Source organism: Macrobrachium nipponense, chromosome 13 (assembly GCF_015104395.2).
Source record: "Macrobrachium nipponense isolate FS-2020 chromosome 13, ASM1510439v2, whole genome shotgun sequence".
NCBI lineage: Eukaryota > Metazoa > Arthropoda > Malacostraca > Decapoda > Palaemonidae > Macrobrachium > Macrobrachium nipponense.
Window position 1 is genome coordinate 77,376,611 of NC_087206.1, and position 22,168 is coordinate 77,398,778.

A 22,168-nucleotide genomic window follows, 5' to 3' on the forward strand; every position below is an offset into this window, starting at 1 on the left:
CCAGGTGACTGCAATATCTCATCTGCAACAACCTTCGGCAAGAACCAACATAAATACCGGGACATCCTGGGCACTTAAATTTATAAATAATGTTGGATCTCATGAAGGTCGGCAGTTTGTCTTTGTGGTTGAAAAATGTGCAAGTCTTAAGAGGATTGATAGGGATAAGATGCATAATAAGGCAGCCAAACTCTAGTTCGATAATGCGTTTCACTTCACTCAAGAACTTATTATCTGAGATAAAAGGGATGGTAGCGAATAGTTTCTTCTTTTCGACGTTGTAAGAGGGGGTTGGCTTAAAAAAATTTTGAAAGCAGTCTGTTAATAATCTTATAAACCAAATTGTCTGGTTATGAGTTCTGTGAAAAGAAACTTACTAAAAACTATTTCATTGTGAAAAAGTGACCAGCTTGAAGAGTAACGGATAGCCCTGTAAACCATATTGTAAATGGAGTTCAATTTAAAACTCTTAAAACATGTACTATAAAAATCTTTGGCAAATCCTGTGTACGATTTTTTCCTGCATACCGACGTGCATTCTCCATTATCTCTACTGACTCTAATGTCTAAGAAAGGCAGAGAGTTGTTACTTTCATTTTCCATAGTAAATTTCATATTTTGATGTGTGTTGATATAATCAAGAAACATCTTATTTTGCCAGGACTCTTTGAATAACACGAAAGTGTCATCGACATATCATCTATAGTATGTGGGCTTACACACATCTGGGCAGTTTGTTAAAAAAGTTTCCTCTAAAGAAGACATACAAATGTTAGCAAAAACAGGTCCCAAAGGAGAACCCATAGGAAATCCATCGATCTGCGAGAAAAGTTGACCGTTAAAAACAAACGTAGAGTCTTGCACAGCAAGCTCGAGAAGCGTCTTGAAGAGTTGTCTGTTAAAACCATTAAAAGTTATATGATCTTCGAAAAAAATTTATCTAAAATAATCTTAATAGTTTCATTTAAAGGAACATTTGTAAAGAGAGATTCTACATCAACACTGGTCATATGTAGATCACCATCCCGTAAAACTATTTGTTCTTGAAACTCATATCCAGTTTTTAGTGTGAAATGGTTATAAGCAAAATCGTTTTATATATTATATATATATATATATATATATATATATATATATATATATATATATATATATGTATGTATATATATATATATATTTATTTATATATATATGTATATATATATACATATACATACATACATATTATATATATATATATATATATATATATATATATATATATATATATATATATATATATATATATATATATATATACGTACCTGCTGCTCCTCCTATTATCTAATCTTACGCATAAATGACGTATTGGGGAGGTCTGCAGTCTTGGTCATTCGTTCTTCCTTCTCCACTCTAACAGGTTGTTAGGCACTGGGTCTCTCCTTTACTTTTGACACATTCTTGTGATGGTTTTTTAAAGTAAAGTTAATTCTTAAGTTTTTTAAATTTTTTTATGTTTCTATTTACATTTTAATGTTATTTATAACATTTTTAATGAGTATGTTTTAATTTTACAGACTGAAGATGCACTGAGTTATGTGCGAAACGTTTTTGTAATAAACCATGGACTTTTTTTGTGTTTGATGGACCCTGCTGATTACCGATATGTTATATATATATATATATATATATATATATATATATATATACATATATATATATGTATTTGTAATATATATATAATTCTTGAACTAGCCCTACTCTCCTGAATCATTTAAGCTCTCAGAACTTGGAGAACCACCTTCCTTGAAAACAAGGACAGAAAGACGAGTCAGCAATTGTTAATAGTATTTCCTTTTTCATTTTCTCTCTCCGATTGAAGGTAAGTTCAAGACAAAGGTTCTTTGGTTCATGACTAGGATAAGCAAAGCGAAGGAACAATAGCTTGGGAACTCTGTCGACTACCAGTGTCTAATCTTGTGTGTGTCCAGTCTAAATTTCCCTCTATGTATGGCTATTCATTAACCATCTCCTACTCTAGGGCAACCTTAGTTAATAAAGATACTATTAAAACAATAACTATTAACCTCAACATATACTAGAAGTTCAACACAGACCCTAGATACCTCTAGTACGAAAAAAATTGAAATATTTACTCCTAGTGAATAATCTCAATCGTTGTGAAAAACGCCTCTGAGTACGGTTAATGTGGTCGTTATCACAAATCCTGGATGCTGCACAAATCAAATAAGAAGAACGAACAGCAATAATAACATACCAAACTGTAGTTTTCATTTTAACATGAAGCAACAATCTTACACATTAAGAGGATGAAGCAAAATGGATATTTACTTCCTAACACTACGGCCACACTATTGTCAAACATCGTTATACAAAGATCTCTGGGGTTCCTCCGTGAAAGATAAGTGAAGGCAAATACTGAGAATGCTTTTCCAGTCTTGTGTTTCCGGCAAATGCTTGATGATTGGGCGCACTTGCCTCGTTAGGGTCTGCTTGGATCAGCAAACGTGAGCTGCTTTTTTTTTTGCCACCTCGTGCATGGGTTGCTTTTCTCTACTCTGTGAAAGTCTCTAATTAAAGCTGCCTCTAATTATGCGGTTATCTCTCATGTCTGTTATCTTTTCCTTTTGGTTATTACCTGCTTCACTGGCTGAGACCAGAAGATGCGCCACTGAAAATGACGGGAGAATGACTGAGCCCTCAATCTAACAGTTTGAGTCTAGGAAAGGTTTCATAGTCCCAGGAATGGAGCTGATGAATGAACGTTATCCAAACTAATACATTTGTGAATGAACATAATTGAAGGTCCCAGTATAACTTGCATGAATCCTTGCACTTACCTAACACTATCTTATGGCACCATCCGGCTTCCCACCCGAGTCTTCTTCTGTCCTCCAGTCCACCTAAAAAAGGACACATTTCTGGAGCAATGGGCTCCTTGTATGGCTCTAGTTTTGTTTACTTGCATATTGATGGACCACTACCCAATAAGAAGTAGGAGAAATAGAAGCACGCCCTCTGCCATCCTGCTTCGCTGGGAAATGTATCTGTACCCTGGGGTACGCCTATGACAACCTGCGCCACGAATGCCGAGCGGACCACACGCCTGGTTATGACTACAGCATCAAAGGAGGAGGGCATAGAGTCAGGGGTAAAACATATACGGAATATTACAATTGCTTCTTACATTGTGTTCATGGCGACAAGAATTTTTAAAAAATTTTTATTTGCGAATTGTTTCTTTTGTCATTCGTTGCTTTTCTGATTTATTGTGCCCCACTCAGATCATGATTTCTGCCTCGCTATGAGGGTTACTGAGCCAGTTCTTAGAACTGAGGATTCCATTGTCTGACGACTAATGCTAATGCTAGTTTCCTTGTCAAATTCAAAAGTTCGTCCATCCGAGTGTTAACAGACATCCACAAAAGATTTGATAGGAAATTTCTCTTACAAGGCTCAGAACTTTTTGTTATTTACCTTCCTCTTCTTGCTCTGTAATGTTGGGTAAAGTAGTAGAAGTTCCCCAAAATTGCCTCCTATAATAAGTCTGGCCATCATCAAAGATTGTTTTATACATAAAATCACTAAATGGAGATGTTGGAACATCTATATTTATTCTCGCTTGAGGCCTAGAAGAGCAGACCTCAAAACCAGAGTCATGGAAGCATCGTGTTGCTCGAAGTCAGGCCAACTTTTAGGTAATTCTCTTCAGGCGAACAAGAAAGAGGAGGCGCTTGATGATAATGATTGCTGATTCTTAGTCAAGCTAGGTACTCACTTCAGATTTAATGCGCAATCCATAAATCTGAGCAATTGTGTAGTAAAGTTACTGTATTGGTGGGTGAATACACAGACGCTGTACCAACCAGAATTCAGGCTAGCAAAGGCAATGGCCAATGTTCCTTCCCTCTCTGCAGAATATTAGTGAAACATTTTCGTGTATACGTATATCATTCCTTTGAATTTTCAAGTAGATAGGAACATTTTCTCATGGCTTATGATCCCCATGCATGCAGTTTAACACCTTTTCCCTCTTATTACCATTACTGAAGAATCTAAGGCACACTCAATTTACGTTCAGCTGATCGACTATTTGACTTTAAACTTCAGGTATTAAGAGGTGTTCTGGTAGTTGACTGTATGAATACTAGACTCACTTTATCTATGCATTTTTTTTTTTAGTAAATTAATTGGAGATAAAGCGTCCACATGTCATAAACATGTTACATAAATCTGTCAAAAGCATTATAAAAACAAGTCAGCAGTAAGTGGACACCGAACCTTTGGTAAAAGCCGCGTAGTAATTGTATAAAGCACTAGTTGGAGCTACCAATAGATCGTGGAGTAGCTATCAACCTGGTTGTGATGTGTATGCAATAAGTTGACGACGTGTGTCTATGTGTTTTTTCTTGTAGTGTGGACGAACCCTAATAAATTTCTCATTATAGGGGTCATTACCATACTGCATCCGTTGTATACCCCTAGCACTAACGTTTGTTTTGTCTTTGGCAAATCTTAACATTAACTCAAAGAATAGGCCTAATACTGTAAGTTTCCAACACTCAATGGAAACTGTTGTTGTGTAAGCAACGTTCTCATAAGCTAATTCACGTCAGCAGCATTCATCTAAGGGCGTCTCCACACCACAGCACTACCAATTAGTCGTTAACTTAACTTCAACCTGTTTGTGTTATTGCTGACAAGCGTATGACGCGTTTAACTCTACTAGCGTGGACTCACCCTACAGGCGAACATCCGTTTCAGCCTCCATGCAAGTTGATGATAACATTATTTCTCTGTATCCCCGCAGCCTCTTGCAACGAAATAAACACCTGTCACCCGAATGCCCAGTGCGTGTACCAACCCTCCTCCAAGTCTTATTCCTGCGTGTGTGACGTTGGATACGAAGGTGATGGTCACTCTTGCAGCAGCAAAATAGGTAAGGCTGAGAAAACCGTTTCTGCTGATGAATATGTGGATGGAAAAAGAAACCCATAAGATTACCGAGTATAATTTGTTTACTTGTAAGTACTGACATAGTACTAACACTCGAGTACTTACAGACCATACCTGTGGCCCTTTCTCAAGAAATGTGGAGGTGGTCAGACTGGGTCAAGACCCTTGAGAAGACCCTTGAGAAAGGGTCACAGTTAGGGCCTGAAAGTACTCGAGTGTTATAGTTGTTTCACATCACTGGTGCATCTGATGTCTAGGCCAGTCCCTTACGACGCTCCTAATTGGCTGTTGATAAGCCAATCACGGGGCTGGAAACTCTCAGTCTCTCTCGAGAGAGTTCACATAGGCAAGATGTATGTTCCACTTCTCCTGAGGGATACGTCTTTCAAAAGCATCCCTCAGGAGAGGTGGCACATACACCTTGCCTATATGAACTCTCTCCAGAGACTGAGAGTTTCCAGCCCTGTCATTGGCTTATCAACAGCCAATCAGGAGCGTCGTAAGGGGCTGGCCTGGACATCAAATGCACGGCTGATGTGAATCTACTATAGTGCTATGTCAATACTTACAAGTAAACAAGTTATACTCGGTAATCTTGTGGGTTTCTGTCTCCATCTTCAGAAGGAAACTGGAAGAGGTTTTTGTTTGGTTCAATATGTGAATGTTTACGAACGATTGAATGTTGCTCGGGATGAGTTATGGTAGGGCGAATTAACCACAGAGAAACTACGAGAAAATAGCATCAGAAATACAAATGTAAATAGTAGATTATGCCATTCATTGAAGAAACATAACGTCAGAAAACGTCTTCATATATATACATGTACAATCACATAAATAAATACGTTCTTTGCTCACTGAATATACATACACACACACACACACACACACACACACACATATATATATATATATATATATATATATATATATATATATACTTTTGGGAAGATGCGTACATTTGAAAATAATTGATTTTTTATCTTAAGTATTTTCTTAAAAGGTTCTTTATTATGGCAAAAAGATACTATAATATATATATATATATATATATATATATATATATATATATATATATATATATATATATAATGAATACATATATATATATATATATATACACACATACAACTATGGATCTTTGAACCCCCCCCCCAAAAAAAATGAGGAAACACATCCATTTGAAAATCACGCATCTTCTCAATTATTATATCTTTCCAGATATCTCATGCGACAAGGTCAACATATGCCACTTCAATGCCCAGTGTGTGTATGATGACGCTGCCCTACAGCATGTATGCGTTTGTCAACAGGGGTACCAAGGGGACGGATTAGTCTGCACCCCACAGGGTAAGAATGATTAAAAGAAAATACAATCTTTGCATTATATTATTCGCATAATAGTGAACACAGTCAGCATCAAAGCTAAGGATTTTAATAATTCAAATGAGTAAATGGAAGCAAATTGTGACCAATTCTGTTTAGATATCTGTATTTTATTTTATTATTATTATTATTATTATTATTATTATTATTATTATTATTATTATTATTATTATTATTATTATTATTATTATTATTATTATTATTATTATTATTATTATGAGGGGTCCACAATAATAAAGATGTTAAAAGTTCGTGTATAATTTACAAACACTTTGTAAAAGGGATCGAAAGCTTTGACAAAGTATTAACATTTTTATTATTGTGGACCCCTTACAACATTGTATATACTCTTGTGAGAGAGAGTGTTTCCTTATTATTATTATTATTATTATTATTATTTTATTTTATTAATTATTATTATTATTATTATTATTATTCAGAAGTGATGAACCCTATTCATATGGAACAATTTCACCACAGGGGCCACTGACTTGAAATTGTTCAAGGTTCCTAAGACTATTGTGGTGTTCATTAGAAAGAAGTAAGAGGAAGTAAAGAGAAAAATACAGAAAGAAGAGATCTCTCTAATTAAAATTTAAAAAAAAAATCAATGAATTAATATACAAATAAAAATGTATTAAAATGCAAGGAGAAACACAAGTCGACTTTTATAATAGGCTCCCACAAAATGAATTCTGATGAAGACGGTGGAATATTGAGTAAATTATTAGTATTCATCCGCCCTCCAAATTGCAGCCCTCTAGCCTCAGTAGTTTTTATTCTATTTAAAGTTAGAGTTAGCCGTAATCGTGCTCCTGGCAACGATATAGGACAAGCCACCACCGGGCTTTGGTTAAAGTTTCGGTGGCCTTGATTACGCGCTGTAGCGGTTGATCAGGAAACTCGACTGCGCTGAAGACTCTTCGGCCGCATATTTCACTCGTTATCTCCTTCCAGACGAATGCAGCAGCATCCAGGACTGTGACGTGAATGCCCAGTGCCTCTACGAGAGCGTCAGCAGGCGGTACAAGTGCCAGTGCAACTCTGGATTCGAAGGAGACGGTCGAACTTGCACTCCTGAGAGAGGTTGGTGATGTGGGCTAATCTTCTTCTTCTTCTTCCCTCTGTGGCGTGCTTCTGCTTTGCTAGACCCTATTCTCCCTCAGGTCTCCTCTCACACAATCTCTCTTCCCATCTCTTTGTCGGTTCTTCTTCTTCTTCTTTTTCTTCTTCTTCTTCTTCTTCCCTCTGTGGCGTGCTTCTGCTTTGCTAGACCCTTTTCTCCCTCAGGTCTCCCCTCACACAATCTCTCCTTCCATCTCTTTCTCGGTCTTCTTCTTCTTCTTCTTCTTCTACCCAGCAAGATGTTGGTTACCTATAAATGACCCAGAAAGTCTTGAGGTACCTATAAATGCTCCAGCAAGATTTTGGTTGCTTATAAATGTCCCAGAAAGTCCCTCCTATTAAATGTTCAAAACAATCTTTGAGAGTACCTATAAATGTCCAGAAAGTCTTGTCCTATAATGTCCCAGAAAGTCTTTGCGTACCTATAAATGTCCCAGAAGGTCTTTGGGTACCTATAAATGTCCCAGAGGGTCTTTGGGTACCTATAAATGTCCCAGAAAGTCTTTGGGTACCTATAAATGTCCCAGAAAGTCTTTTGGGTCCTATAAATTGTGTCCTATATATGTCTTTGGATATAAATGTCCCCAGAAAGTCTTTGGGTACCTATAAATGTCCCAAAAAGTCTTTGGGTACCTATAAATGTCCCAGAAAGTCTTGGGAGACCTATAAATGTCCAAAACAATCTTTGAGGACCTATAAATGTCCCAGAAAGTCTTGGGGTGCCTATAAATGTCCCAGAAAGTCTTTGCGTACCTATAAATGCTCCAGAAAGTCTTTGGGTACCTATAAATGTCCCAGAAAGTCTTGAGATACCTATATATGTCCAAAACAATCTTTGAGGACCTATAAATGTCCCAGAAAGTCTTGGGGTGCCTATAAATGTCCCAGAAAGTCTTTGGGTACCTATAAATGTCCCAGAAAGTCTTGGGATACCTATAAATGTCCAAAACAATCTTTGAGGACCTATAAATATCCCAGAAAGTCTTTGGGTACCTATTAATGTTCCTGAAAGTCTTGGGATACCTATGAATGCCCCAGAAAGTCTTGGGGTACCTATAAACGCTCAAGCAAGATTTTGGATATCTATAAATGTCCCAGAATGTCTTGGGATACCTATAAATGTTCCAGAAAGTCTTGAGGTACCTATAAATGTTCCTGAAAGTCTTTGGATACCTATAAATACTCCAGCAAGAGATTGGCTATCTATAAATAGTAAATAGATCCAGAAAATGAATTGGAGACGAAGTACAGCGAGGTGCTGGACAGAAAGAAAGAAGATTGGAGCCGAGAAGGGAGATAAAGGAACGAAAGGTTAAAAAGTGGATGCAGCTAGCAGAAGAAAACATTGGCAATTACCCTTTAGTGATCACTGCATTGAGCCAATCTTTGCAAAGAAAATGTGAGAAAATGGACGTAGCAGGGATGAGAATGTTAATATGGATTTCTCTCGTTAAGAGGGAGGATAGGATTAGGAATGAGTACATAAACAGGGTCAACAAAGGTAGTTGAAATCACACAGAAAGTGCTAGAGGCAAGACAGACGCAGCGACGCCTAACTAGAAGGGAGGAGGGCCATATTGGAAGGCATAAACGCTGTGGAAATGGAAGGCTTTCTGGGGCATTTATAGGTACCCAAAGACTTTCTGGAACATTTATAGGAACCCTAAGAGACTTTCTTCCATTTCCACAGCGTTTATGCCTTCCAATATGGCCCTCCTCCCTTCTAGTAGGCGTTCGCAGCGTCTGTCTTGCCTCTAGCACTTTCTCTGAGATTTCAACTACCTTTGTTGACCCTGTTTATGTACTCATTCCTAATCCTATCCTCCCTCTTAACGAGATAAATCCATCTTAACATTCTCATCCCTGCTACGTCCATTTTCTCACATTTTCTTTGCAAGAAAACATTTCCATTTTTTCTTTAATCCTGTAGGGGAGGTAGCAGTGCCTTCACTGTACATCACGTGGCTCAATGCAGTGATCACTAAAGGGTAATTGCAATGTTTTCTTCTGCTAGCTGCATCCACTTTTTAACCTTTCGTTCCTTTATCTCCCTTCTCGGCTCCAATCTTCCTTCTTTCTGTCCAGCACCTCGCTGTACTTCTTCCTTCATTTTCTGGATCTATTTATCTAGCCCCCCCTTTCCACTGTCCTCCTTAAGCTCTGAATGACCAAAAATGCCTCGGTACTTGAGTTGACCGCCTAAATCTCATCAATCATTAACTATTTAACCGTTAAATTGCCTTCTTTCATGCATAAATTTCATAAATAATCTATTTTTAATTGTTCAACAGCATTCTCTCATCCTCATGAACGTTAATCACTAATTTATGCAGCCATCAGACTAGAAATTGCTCTACAATCATTTATTTTATCACTGTTATAGCATAAGAAAAAGCACTGGAAATTTAGTTTTTGTCGCACGAGCCTCTTCTAAGTATCTGGAATCTTATAGCAACAGATTCATCCCACAATGATGCATCTTTCACTCCCGCAGCTGCCAGCTGCAACATCGTCAACAACTGTCACAACTTCGCCGACTGCATCTACGACACTTATGCCCTGAGGTACCGCTGCCAATGCCGAGCTGGTTACGAAGGCGACGGTACCTTCTGTAATCCTACTCAGGTAAGGATTATAGAATTAAGAATATAAGTTGAGGTTCAAGTCGTGGGGTACCTGTAAATACTCAAGCAACTCTTAAGATACCAATAAATGCCCACAGCAATTCTTGGGGTACTTATAAATGCCTCAGAAAGTCTTATAAATGTTTTAAAAGTCTTGGGGTACATATAAATGCCCCAGCAAGTCTAGGGTATTTATAAATTCCCCAGAAAGTCTTGAGTTACCTATAAATGCCACAGAAGGTCTTTGGGGGTACCTATAAATACCCCCAGAAAATCTTGGGACACTTATAAATACTCCAGCAAGTCTTAAGATACCAATAAATGCCCCCAGCAATTCTTGGAGTGCCTATAAATCTCTCAGAAGGTCTTATAAATGTTTTAGAAAGTCTTGGGGTACCTATAAATGCCCCAGCAAGTATTGGAGTACCTATAAATGCTCAAGCAAGTCTTGGAGTACCTATAAATATTCCAGAAAGTCTTGGGGGGTACCTATACATGCCCCGACAAGATTTGAGGTACCTATAAGTGTCCAAGAAAGTCTTGGGGTACCTATATATGCCCCAGCAAGATTTGGGTACCTATACATGCCCCAGAAAGTCTTGAGTTATCTATAAATGTCCCAGAAAGTCTTGGGGTACCTATAAATGTCCCAGAGGGTCTTGGGGTACCTATAAATGCACCAGCATCTAATATTATTGCCATGAGGACAAGTTTCCAATTTGGAGACGGAGAAAGAGTAAAATTAGAATATTTATAAGACGTGATAGAATCATTTTTAGAGTAACTTTCATATAAACGGACACCATTTTGATCTTTCAGTACAAGAAAACGTTTCTCTGAATAAACAAGCTTTGGTTAGCAAACTGTCTCCTGGCAGAGAGAGAGAGAGAGAGAGAGAGAGAGAGAGAGAGAGAGAGAAATGCTTTATACCACAGATGGTCTACGGCGGTTTTGAATTCATAACTAAGACTCTTTTTGTATGATGAATTAAAGTAAAATTGAACATTTCACATTTCGCGAAACCTTATGAAAAAAAACCCACCGTATACAAGCATATTTAAGTGAGTCAATATCGACATGCAATTAGGTCCTCTTCAACTGTTTTGAGCAATAATTACAAAGTTGACAAAGAAATAAAAAGTACAAATGACAAAATGTTGCATTTTTACCTTTTATTTCTTTGTAAACTTCGTAATTATGTAATCATTGCTGAAGTGGACCTCAGTGCATGTCGAAAGCTCCTGTTCTATATTGACTCGCTCGAAGTTGTTTGTATATGGTGGCTTTTTCTTTTAGCCATTCAAGACAACCACGATAATGGGTATTTCATGATTTCACGAAAGGTTATATATTATACATATGTATATATATATATATATATATATATATATATTATATATTATATATATATATATATATATATATATATATATAATATATATATCATCCGGGTATGATTATTCTCTTTCACGAAAGGTATATATATATATATATATATATATATATATATATATATATATATATATATATATATATATATATCTATATATATAGATATATATATATATATATATATATAGATATATATATATATATATATATATATATATAATATATATATATATATATATCATCCGGGTATGATTCATTCATTGCAGGTTGGTTGCAACGTCGTGCACAACTGTGGAGACAATGCTGAATGCGCCTATGACCTAACAGCTTCTGGATATCGTTGCAAGTGCCGAGAGGTAAGTTTATGGATAAATCCATATAGAATTCCAGATGAACTGCTCTTCGCAGCGTCCCTTAGGCCCGTAGCTGAGACCCCTTTCATTCTTTGCATCAGTTCACACCATCTTTCTTCCGCCTTACTCTCCTCAACCCTCTTCTAACAGTCGCTTCATACTGCAACTGCAAAAGGTTTTCTTCCTGTTACACCTTCAATAAAATAATTTTACTGTCAATTTCTGTAAACCATTTTACTCTCAATGTCCTTTTCAGCGCTGAATGACATTACAGGTCCCAGCGCTTGGCCTTGGTCCTCAATTTCTATATTCCGACTTCTAAATGATCCGTCTGGTGTGACTATCGTAACTTATTTTGAGGCTTATTGAAGAGATATCTTGTTCTGCATTCAGTCAAGCCGCCTTGTATAGTACTTATTTAGCATATAGATGGCTATTTTTACAAAGCATTTATATCTCTTTGTAATTTTAGGTATAGTACTTATCTAGGAAGTACATAGATAGCTATATCTACAAAACATTTATATCTCTTTGTAATTTTAGGTGTTATTCAATAGAAAAAAAAATCTCTTCACTTACAACGGAGAATTCCAGTCGTTGACACTCACTCCAATGTAACTGAGTCAATTCATCGAATGTAGTAGACAGGATGTCGCCCAGCAGTTAACTAATATCCTTCCGTCCCTCAGGGCTTCAGCGGGGACGGGTTCTTCTGTCGTTCGTCCAGATCCTGCAGAGAGGATCCTTCGGTGTGCCATCCTCAGGCATCCTGTCAACCAGACGCCCTGTCATCCTTCGGAGTGGCCTGCAAATGTCTGGATGGCTTCACCGGCGACGGTTATACGTGTCAGGGTAAGTTGCTCTGCTGTGGATGAAGCTTAGAGTTTCACTTATTGTTTCGGTAAGCGTGAAGGAGAAGGCAGCTCGGATATATCGTCTATGAAGCTTAGAGCTTCACTTATTATTTCGGTAAGTGTGAAGGAGAAGGCCGCTCTGATATATCGTCTATGAAGCTTAGAGCTTCATAAATGCGATGGAATTATTTTGTCATGTGGCAACAGACCAGCTCTTTGAAATACGAAAGGTCTCTAGGTAATGTGGATGTGGTAGTAATGTCCATTGTAAACACAAACTTGGGATACAGCTGATAATGGCACCTGCCTTTGGAGCTGTAGTTCTTATCCGCAAAAGGAAACGTGTCCTTGAGTGATGAAAAGATCCCTTCTTAGGAAATGAAACCACTAAATTTCTATAATTCGCATTTCCGGGCATTGAATAGAGACGGAAAGAGTTAGCAGTGCCTACGTACTTTTCAATTAAATTGGTTTCCCAGACTAACGATCGTGTCACCAGCAAAAAAAAAAAAAAAAAATCAAAGGTGCCAAAACACTGCCCTAAGGAACTCCGAATGGCTCAAGTCAAGGGTGGGAAAACACGCCTTCAATAAAAGCCAAGTTACAGGTAGCATGACTACCTGTGAAAAAGTAATGAATTTTGCAAATGTGAGCAATATTTCAAACCAGATCATGCGAACAGTAAGCTCAATTTCAACAAGTCTGGCCTCATCGAAACAGTCTTGAGGCCAAATGCATGAACCTGAAGTACGCCGGAAATAACAAACTGTTTACTGAAGGGATACACTGGTTTTCCAGAAGGACGTGTTAGATTCGGTTTAAATTTATACGTTTTTGCTTACTGGCACATTCAATATAGATTTATACGTTTTTCTTACAGGCACATTTAGCGTTTACTGAATAGGATCTTTTCCTTACAACAGAGGCTCCGGATCATGAGAAATACCTTCTGCTGATCAACCAAGGACTCTCGGTTCTCCGGATGCCCTCGGATCCTAGAAGTGGCGCAGGATTCCCTATTCATGTGGAGCCCTTCATGACGGCTGTGGGTAAGTTGTCCCGTCCCTGCGCGATCAAAGGAAAGTGAAATATTAACAATAAGGATATGAAATGAGGACATCTTTTGGGTATTGTATTTTCTTAGAGGACATCTTTGGGGTATTTTTTTCTATTCTCTACAAGATTACAGATCTACTGACTTTGTTAGGTAAATAAAATGATTCAAGATAATGCTGTATAGGCAGAAAAAGTGAGGACCAATGGCAATAAATGATGAAGAGATCGATTGGTTTTGCAACGAATGTTTAAGATTTATCATTTGGGGAACCTAGTCGTAGAATGGGTCATCATACATTTAAATTTTTTTTCTTTTACTTCTGATGATAAGTGAGGCCATCTGTTTACTTGAGTAAATTTTCTGGAAAATTTCCAGTTCCTTTAGAGAGAGAGAGAGAGAGAGAGAGAGAGAGAGAGAGAGAGAGAGAGAGAGAGAGAGGAGAGAGAGAGAGAGATAGAGAGTAGAGGAGAAAGAGAGAGAGAGAGAGAGAGAGAGAAGGAAATAACAGTATTTACAAAATGTGTTCATCTAGGTGACAACAATTCCCAATGCTTTTAAGAGAGAGAGAGAGAGAGAGAGAGAGAGAGAGAGAGAGAGAGAGAGAGAGAGAGAGAGATTAACTCCCATGAAATCTTCCAGGCGCAGACGTTGATTGTCTTGCTGGAAGATATTACTGGACTGACGTGAGGTCTTCGTCCATTCGATCTTCAAAATACGACGGCCGGGAGAGAAAGCCAGTTATATCTGGAGGTATTGTACTGTTTTTATATTATTTTCTCACTTACAACACTCTGGATTACTTCCTTAGACAAAGAAAGGTACTAAGGATAATATAAAAGGACACTTGAAGTCCGCAAGATTACAAGGACTATTGATAAAGACAGAAGTCTAGTTTTTGTTTTATGTTTTTTTAACATATTTCCAAATTCATAAAGTACAAAAATATTCTGTTTTATCCTCACCTTTGAAGGTACTTAACATCAACACAATGTATTGTAAAATGATATTAACAGAGAATAATGTATTGCTAAATGATATTAACACAATGTATTGTTAAATACATTGTTCTGTGTTAGCATAATTTAACAATACATTGTTCTGTGTTAATGTTAAGCTAAATGCCTTCAAAGATGAGGATAAAACAGAATATTTTTGTACTTTATGAATTTTGGAAATATATTATTCGTCTTCCATTATTTTCCCCTTTTATCACCTGTCACTTTACCAATGGTTTTTTAGTTTTAGCATGAAGGCAATAAACAAAAATTTAGAGTTAAGGGTCACCTCGTTAAAATGAACGTGGTGACGAAATGACGAATTTCTCCATCGACGAGTTATTATTAGATAGAATGGATAAATGTAAAAGGAATAAAATTAAAAATAAAAGTAATAAATGAAATAAAAATGAAAGTAATAAAAATGAAATAAACTTAAAAGTTTAAATATGAAATAAAAATAAAATAAATAAAAATGAAATCAAAATAAAAGTAATAAAAATGAAATAAAATTAATAGTTTACTAAATACGAAATAAAAATAAAAGTAATTAGAATGAAATAAATTAGGGAAAAACTCTATATCGCGAGAGTATATATAATGTTCTAAAGGGTCCACAATAATAAAAAGTGTTAAGAGTTCGTGTATAATTTTTAAAACTTAAAATAAGCTTTCGAACCCTTCCCTGAAGATGAACCCAGGGAAGGGTTCGAAAGCTTTTTATAAAGTTTTAGAAATTGAAATAAAAATGAAAGTAATAAAAATGAAATAAACTTAAAAGTTTAAATATGAAATAAAAATAAAATTAATAAAATGAAATAAAAATAAAGTAATAAAGATTAATAAAATTTATAGTTTACTAAATACGAAATAAAAATAAAAGTTATGACGAATGAAATAAACTTAGGGAAAAACTCGATATATCGCGAGGTTAGTTAATATAATGTTCTTTAAAGAGTCCAACAATAAAATGAAAAAAGTGTTAAGAGCTCCGATGTATAATTTTTAAAACTTAAAATAAGCTTTCGAACCCTTCCCTGAAGATGAACCCAGGGAAGGGTTCGAAAGCTTTTTATAAAGTTTTAAAAATTATACACGGACTCTTAACACTTTTTATTATTGTGGACCCTTTAGAACAATGAAATAGAAATAAAAGTAATAAAAATGAAATAAAATAAAAGTAATAAACATGAAATAAAATTAAATTTAACATGAAATAAAAATAAAAGTAATAAAAATGAAATGAAAATAAAAGCAATAAAAATGGATGAAAAATAAAAGTAATAAAAATGAAATCAAATTTTAAGTTTATATATAGAAATAAAAAATAAAAGTAATAAAAAATGGAATAAAATTAAAAAGTTTAAATATGAAATAGAAAGTAATAAAAATGAAATAAATATAAGTAATAAAAATGAGATAAAATTAAAAGCTTAAATATAAAATAAAAACAAAGATAATAAAAATTAAATGAAAATAAAAATGATAAAAATGAAATAAAATTAAAAGTTTGAATATGAAATAAAAATAAAAGTAATATAAATGAAATAAATTAAAAGTTTATATAAGAAATAAAAATAAAAGTAATAAAAATTAAATAAAATAAAAAGTTTATATATGAAATAAATATAGATTAATAAAAATAAAATGAAAATAATAATGATAAGAAAAAATTACTTCAACTCGTCATCTAGGAAGGAACTTGATTTGGACATCCATCCATCTCACTCTCTTGTCAATTCCTCCAGGAAATATCGGGTCGCCTGAGGACGTAGCCGTTGACTGGGTGTCCGGGAATGTTTACTGGACAGACTCCGAAAACGATGTAGTGGCCGTTGCTTCCATCAAGAAGGGGAAAATCCGAACAGTTGTCAAAGGAGATTTGGTCAACCCTCGCGGCATTGCTGTCCATCCAGGTCGTGGGTATGTCTGACAGCCTCTCCTGTATACGGGTTATTATTATTATTATTATTATTATTATTATTATTATTATTATTATTATTATTATTAATTGTGAATAAATCCTTAGGTAGTTTAAGTGTAAATATGTATTAGAAAATATATATATAATATATATATTATATATATATATATATATATATATATATATATATATATATATATATACATATATACAAACAAGAGCTTTTTTATATGTATAAATATACATATACATCTATATATATATATATATATATATATATATATATATATATATATATATATATATATATATATATATATAGCTACCACTGTGGATTTCTTCACCATTTTAATGGCTCATGCTTTTATGAGATTGTTAAAGATTATTATCAATATTCAGAGGATGAACCTTATTCATATGGAACGAGCCCACAAAGGGGGCCATTGACTTGAAATTCAAGGTTTCAAAGAATAGTATGGTGTTCGATAGGAAGAAGTAAGAATAGGTAAAGGGAAGCACAGAAGGAAGAGTTCTCTCTTTTTAAAAAAGAAAAATTCAAATTGATTGACAATATTTCTCAAAACTGAGAGACAATACGAGACAATACCAGACAGAACTTAAAAAATTCAGAGACGAAACTTGACAAAAACTGAGAGTCAACACTTCACAAAATTGATAGACAACACTTCCCAAAACTGAGAGTCAACACTTCACAAAATCCACGAATGCCTCTCTCGCCTTTCCAGACTCCTGTTCTGGAGCGACTGGAACAGAGAGGGGGCGAAGATCGAGGTCTCGGGTCTGGACGGCTCCCACAGGCGAAAGCTGGTTGAGAAGGACATCATGCTCCCGAACTCCCTCGTGATCGATTACGACCTCGAGAACTTGTGCTGGGCGGATGCAGGAACTCACAAGATCGGTAGGTGGTCGAATTATTGTTGATGTTGCTATAGTAGATTCACATCAACCGCGCATTTGATGTCTAGGCCAGTCCCTTACGACGCTCTTGATTGGCTGTTGATGAGCCAATCACAGGGCTGGAAACTCTCAGTCTCTCTCGAGAGAGTTCTCAGGCTGGATGTGTGTTCCAAACTCTCCTGAGGGATACTTTTGAACGACGTATCCCTCAGAAGAGGCGGAACATAGATCCTACCCATGCGAACTCTCGAGAAAGACTGAGAGTTTCCAGCCCTGTGACTGGATTATCAACAGCCAATCAGGAGCGTCGTAAGGGACTGGCCTAGACATCACATGCGCGGTTGATGTGAATCTACTATAGCTGATTATGTGTAACAACTGGACTTTTTGTTTCCATTCAAACGATGCTGCTAGAGAATCTTGGCGTGGGTGGTGGGGTGGGGTGTGGCGGATACGGGTATCCATAAAGTCCCAGTACCATTACAAGCAATAAATACTTGTGGTGGTACTGGGACTTTATGGACACCCTGTAGTACCAGACCACGAAGGAAGTTCAAACTACGAGAAAAGGCCTAAGGAGAGAAAGATGTAATGAGTACTAATTCCCATTTGCAAATGTGTCATATTTTAAATGCAGTTTTAATCTCCCGAAAGTTCCAAGAGTAAAATAAGATTATGAATGACCTAAATACATTGCCTTACATTTTCACACTGGACATCATTTCCTCATCATGGATTGTCGATTTGGATACAAATCATGAGTTTCATGAGAGCCTCCGTGGCGTGATCGGTATGGTCTTGGCCTGCCACCTCAGGCATTCCACTGAGGGGTGAGAGATGTGTATTTCTGGTGATAGAAGTTCACTCTCGACGTGGTTCGGAAGTCACGTAAAGCCGTTGGTCCTGTTGCTGAATAACACTGGTTCCACGCAACGTAAAAACACCATAGAAACAAACAAATATTAGTTTCATTACCTCAAACGAAAATTTTTAATAATATGTTAAGAAAATTAAGTTCGTAGTATAAAAGATATACATGTGACATTTACAGTATACCTTCGCTTCTAGTCATCACTTCAAACTGAACTGAACAGGGAGCCACGCAAATAACTAACTTGTTTTTTTCTACCTTTACTGGTTACTGGTACATAGGAATAGTACACGTGAAATGTAACGTCTAGCACATGTATGAGACCAAATTCTTAAGACCTAGGGAATATTTCTAAATCTAAAGTAATCTTCTTATATAAGAAACGATTTCCTAAACTTCTGCATGAGTTTTCATCGAAGGTTGATTCACTGATTATAAGCACACTTTTGTGTCTTTAGTCATGATACGAAAATTTAAAAAGGATCAAATACATCAGGCAAAATGATCCCGCTTCGCCAGGTCTTGCAGACAGAGCGATCCTTCAGACTGGCCACTTGCACTAGATATATTTCAAAATCGTATGTTTTATTTTCACCTGTCTGCCAGTGGCAGATCTAGAAATCTTCCATTGGGGTTGTGGGGGCTGGCGCACTCATGATGATGATGATGATGATGATGATGATGATGATGATATATATATATATATATATATATATATTGATGATGATGATGATGATGATGATATATATATATATATATATATATATATATATATATATATATATATATATATAAAATGTACACTCATACGGTACAAATGTAACATGTACACACATACGGTACATATCTACCAGTACTAATATATGTATGTACACACATATATATGCACACAGTAGTAGTGATGTTGTTGTTGAAATAATCATTAATTAAGCAAATTTTTTCTACTAAAGATGATATATTGAAAGAAAACAATGTTCTCTTATTCATATTCATGGAAGTTGGGGGGCGACAGGTGACCATGTGCCCCTCCGTATCCCCTCACATACATCCACAACTGTACAGTCTCACAAGGATAAAGAAATTCTTTGACATATAGACCTACAAACATTGAACCTTTCGAGACGGTCTTATTTAAATGGTCTTCTTAATTTTTTTTTCCAGAATGCGTTAATCTGGACGGCAATGAACGGAGAGTGGTCATGACGGAGGCCAGGTATCCATTCGGCCTCACGATATTGGGTCAGGACTTCTACTACACCGACTGGAACGAGTAAGACTTAACTCACAGTTTCTCAAGGGGAAATCAAAACAGCGTTTCTCGATTTGCCTGTCATCACTGAAGTGAATGTCACTGGAAACCTTAAGAGATCTCAGAACTGTTTCTGATTTTGGAAGGATAAGAAAATTTGTTGTCTTTAAAAGGATAGTTACAAATCCAGCCATTTCTTTCCAGGACTATTGATAGATTTATTTCAAATGGAAGAATAAATAGGAATTGTCTTTGAAAGGGATAGTCACAATTCCACCCATTGCTTTCTAGGACTATTGATAAATTGGTTTCAAATGAATGGATAAAAAAGGACTCGTCTTTAAAAGGGATAGTCACAATTCCAGCCATTTCTTCACAGGACCATTAATAAATCTGTCTTATTAGAAAGATAAAACCATACTAGGGTCTCTTTTTAAGGGATGTATATAATTCAACCCCTTTCTTTCCAGCACCAAAATCCACACAGTCGACCGGTATTCTGGATTCGAATCGGGTGCACGAGATCCTCCTCTGGGTGGGTCTGGAAAGCTTTATGGAATCGCAGCTGTTCCTCCAAGCTGTCCACCAGGTAGGCCTAGTACGCACGTTTTCGTCTTCAGAATAGGAGACCCGGATTTTGTCAAAAATTTAGAATACTCGATAGTAGTGGATTGCTAAGGCTTTCTTTTAACCCTTTTTAACTGCCAATTTCTATTTCGACTTTTGTTTTAATAGTGGCCTCTGCACAGAGGTAGCAGTCTATTTCAGTTTAATGAATCTTAAGAGAAAGTTATTCTAAGACTAGCATTGATTTCCTATCGAACCGCTTGAAGGCCAGTGGGAGAATGATAAAACTTTACAAATAAAGGTAATATAAAGTTATTAAGTAAGTTTCAAGCCTATTGCATGGTATTCAAGTTTGAGGGCCAAAGTAAAATCCTGCTTTTGTAGCCACTGTCACTGAAGGAAGATGAGTAACTGATCCACAGAAAAGACCGAAGTCTTGAGTCAACGAGAGTAAATGGTAAATACAATAGTCGAAAGGCCTGTTTACTCAAGAGGACGAGTAGGTGCTTTTCCATACAATGTGTGATCCGATCCCCAGCTCACTCGGGGTACGTGCTTAAAATCTACAGTTAAATAGAGCGTTGTTTCACCAACGAAAATTAAAATAAATAGGCTATATTTGATTAGAAATAATTGTTCTGTACTGTTTAACATGCACATTGTCTATTTTTTACTTTTTCACTCTAATAGATAAATCATAACCATCCTATCCTAAAATTCCTGTATCTTTAACTCAATATGAAACACCCTTTTCAGACCTTTTTAGGCTTTTCCATAGATCTTTCCTACCACCCCCTAACAAGAACAATAACAGTAGAACAACAACAACAACAACTAAAGTAGTTTGTAGGCCTACTCCCCGAGTAAGTGAAAATTCAGTTACGACAGATCTCTCTACATGGACGTAATGATTGATGAATTACGTACTTAAGGATACTTACGAGGTACACATGCTCGCTTTGGTAGAATATACACTCACTACGGAGGAAGATGATCATTAATCTTACTAAGAATGTGTCATTTACTCATGAAATTTCTGCACTGGATGACCAAGGTTTCTGACGTGGATGAATTTTGTGGTTAATGAGAAGTCTATTATTATTATTATTATTATTATTATTATTATTATTATTATTATTATTATTATTATTATTTTTACTAGCAAGCAATGCAGAAATGATGTATGAAAATTTGTAATGTATCTAAGTCTACGGGGCCAACCAGCCTCGTTTCACGGGCAGAACCAGCTCCGTTTCAGGGAATCCCTTCTCACCCCTACCCCCTTCGGAGTGGGGGAGGGAGGTAGGATGAAACCCCCATTACAAAATCATCTTAGGGGTCCCCACTATAACCCTGCCAAATTTCATGCCCATCGGACCAGCCGTTTGGCCGTGATTGAATTACGCCCATTATAGTAAGATAGTGAGAACATGAACCCTATTCATATGGAAAAGCTTCCGAAGGGGCCGCTGACTTAAATTCAAGCTTCCAAAAACTATTGTGGTGTTCATTACGAAGAAGTAAGAAGAGGTAAAAGGGAATACAGAAACAAGAGATCTCGCTTATTAAAAAAATAATAAATTAAAAAATAGATAAAAATGTGGAGAGATGTAAGGGTTGTAATGCATGGCATCTTCGATTGAACTTCTGAAGAAGTTCCAATTGCACGAGATCCTCAGTAAGGAGGCCGACTGCTCCACGGTCCAACGGCGTGAGGATCGAAGGACCTCTGGAACTGACGAATTAATGAATGGATAAAAATGTAAGCAAAGTCTAGCATTAGGTAACCGAATTGCCTTTCGTTAAAACATAATCATTCCTTTACATCGATTATAATCCTCTTTCCAGTGGCAAACGTCTGTGGGGCCGACGGAGGGAACTGCCCGGAGTCCCACCT

General features: G+C 36.3%; 1 protein-coding gene across 7 annotated transcripts in view; it reads left to right on the plus strand.

The window, feature by feature from the left end:
* LOC135225870 (nidogen-like) overlaps positions 1 to 22,168 on the plus strand; it is a 65,871-nt gene that overhangs the window by 41,585 nt on the left and 2,118 nt on the right. For 5 of the 7 annotated variants that reach the window (XM_064265420.1, XM_064265422.1, XM_064265419.1 and 2 more), the window contains 14 exons: positions 2,993 to 3,151; positions 4,811 to 4,939; positions 6,178 to 6,306; positions 7,300 to 7,428; positions 9,962 to 10,092; positions 11,750 to 11,839; positions 12,526 to 12,688; positions 13,614 to 13,739; positions 14,387 to 14,497; positions 16,491 to 16,665; positions 17,413 to 17,585; positions 19,617 to 19,725; positions 20,175 to 20,293; positions 22,120 to 22,168. The exon at positions 22,120 to 22,168 is cut by the window's right edge and continues 2,118 nt beyond it. In XM_064265420.1, coding sequence (XP_064121490.1) covers positions 2,993 to 3,151; positions 4,811 to 4,939; positions 6,178 to 6,306; positions 7,300 to 7,428; positions 9,962 to 10,092; positions 11,750 to 11,839; positions 12,526 to 12,688; positions 13,614 to 13,739; positions 14,387 to 14,497; positions 16,491 to 16,665; positions 17,413 to 17,585; positions 19,617 to 19,725; positions 20,175 to 20,293; positions 22,120 to 22,168 — 1,792 coding nt within the window. The remainder of the gene's footprint in view (positions 1 to 2,992; positions 3,152 to 4,810; positions 4,940 to 6,177; positions 6,307 to 7,299; positions 7,429 to 9,961; positions 10,093 to 11,749; positions 11,840 to 12,525; positions 12,689 to 13,613; positions 13,740 to 14,386; positions 14,498 to 16,490; positions 16,666 to 17,412; positions 17,586 to 19,616; positions 19,726 to 20,174; positions 20,294 to 22,119) is intronic. The other 2 variants (XM_064265425.1, XM_064265426.1) reach the window with 2 other exon arrangements.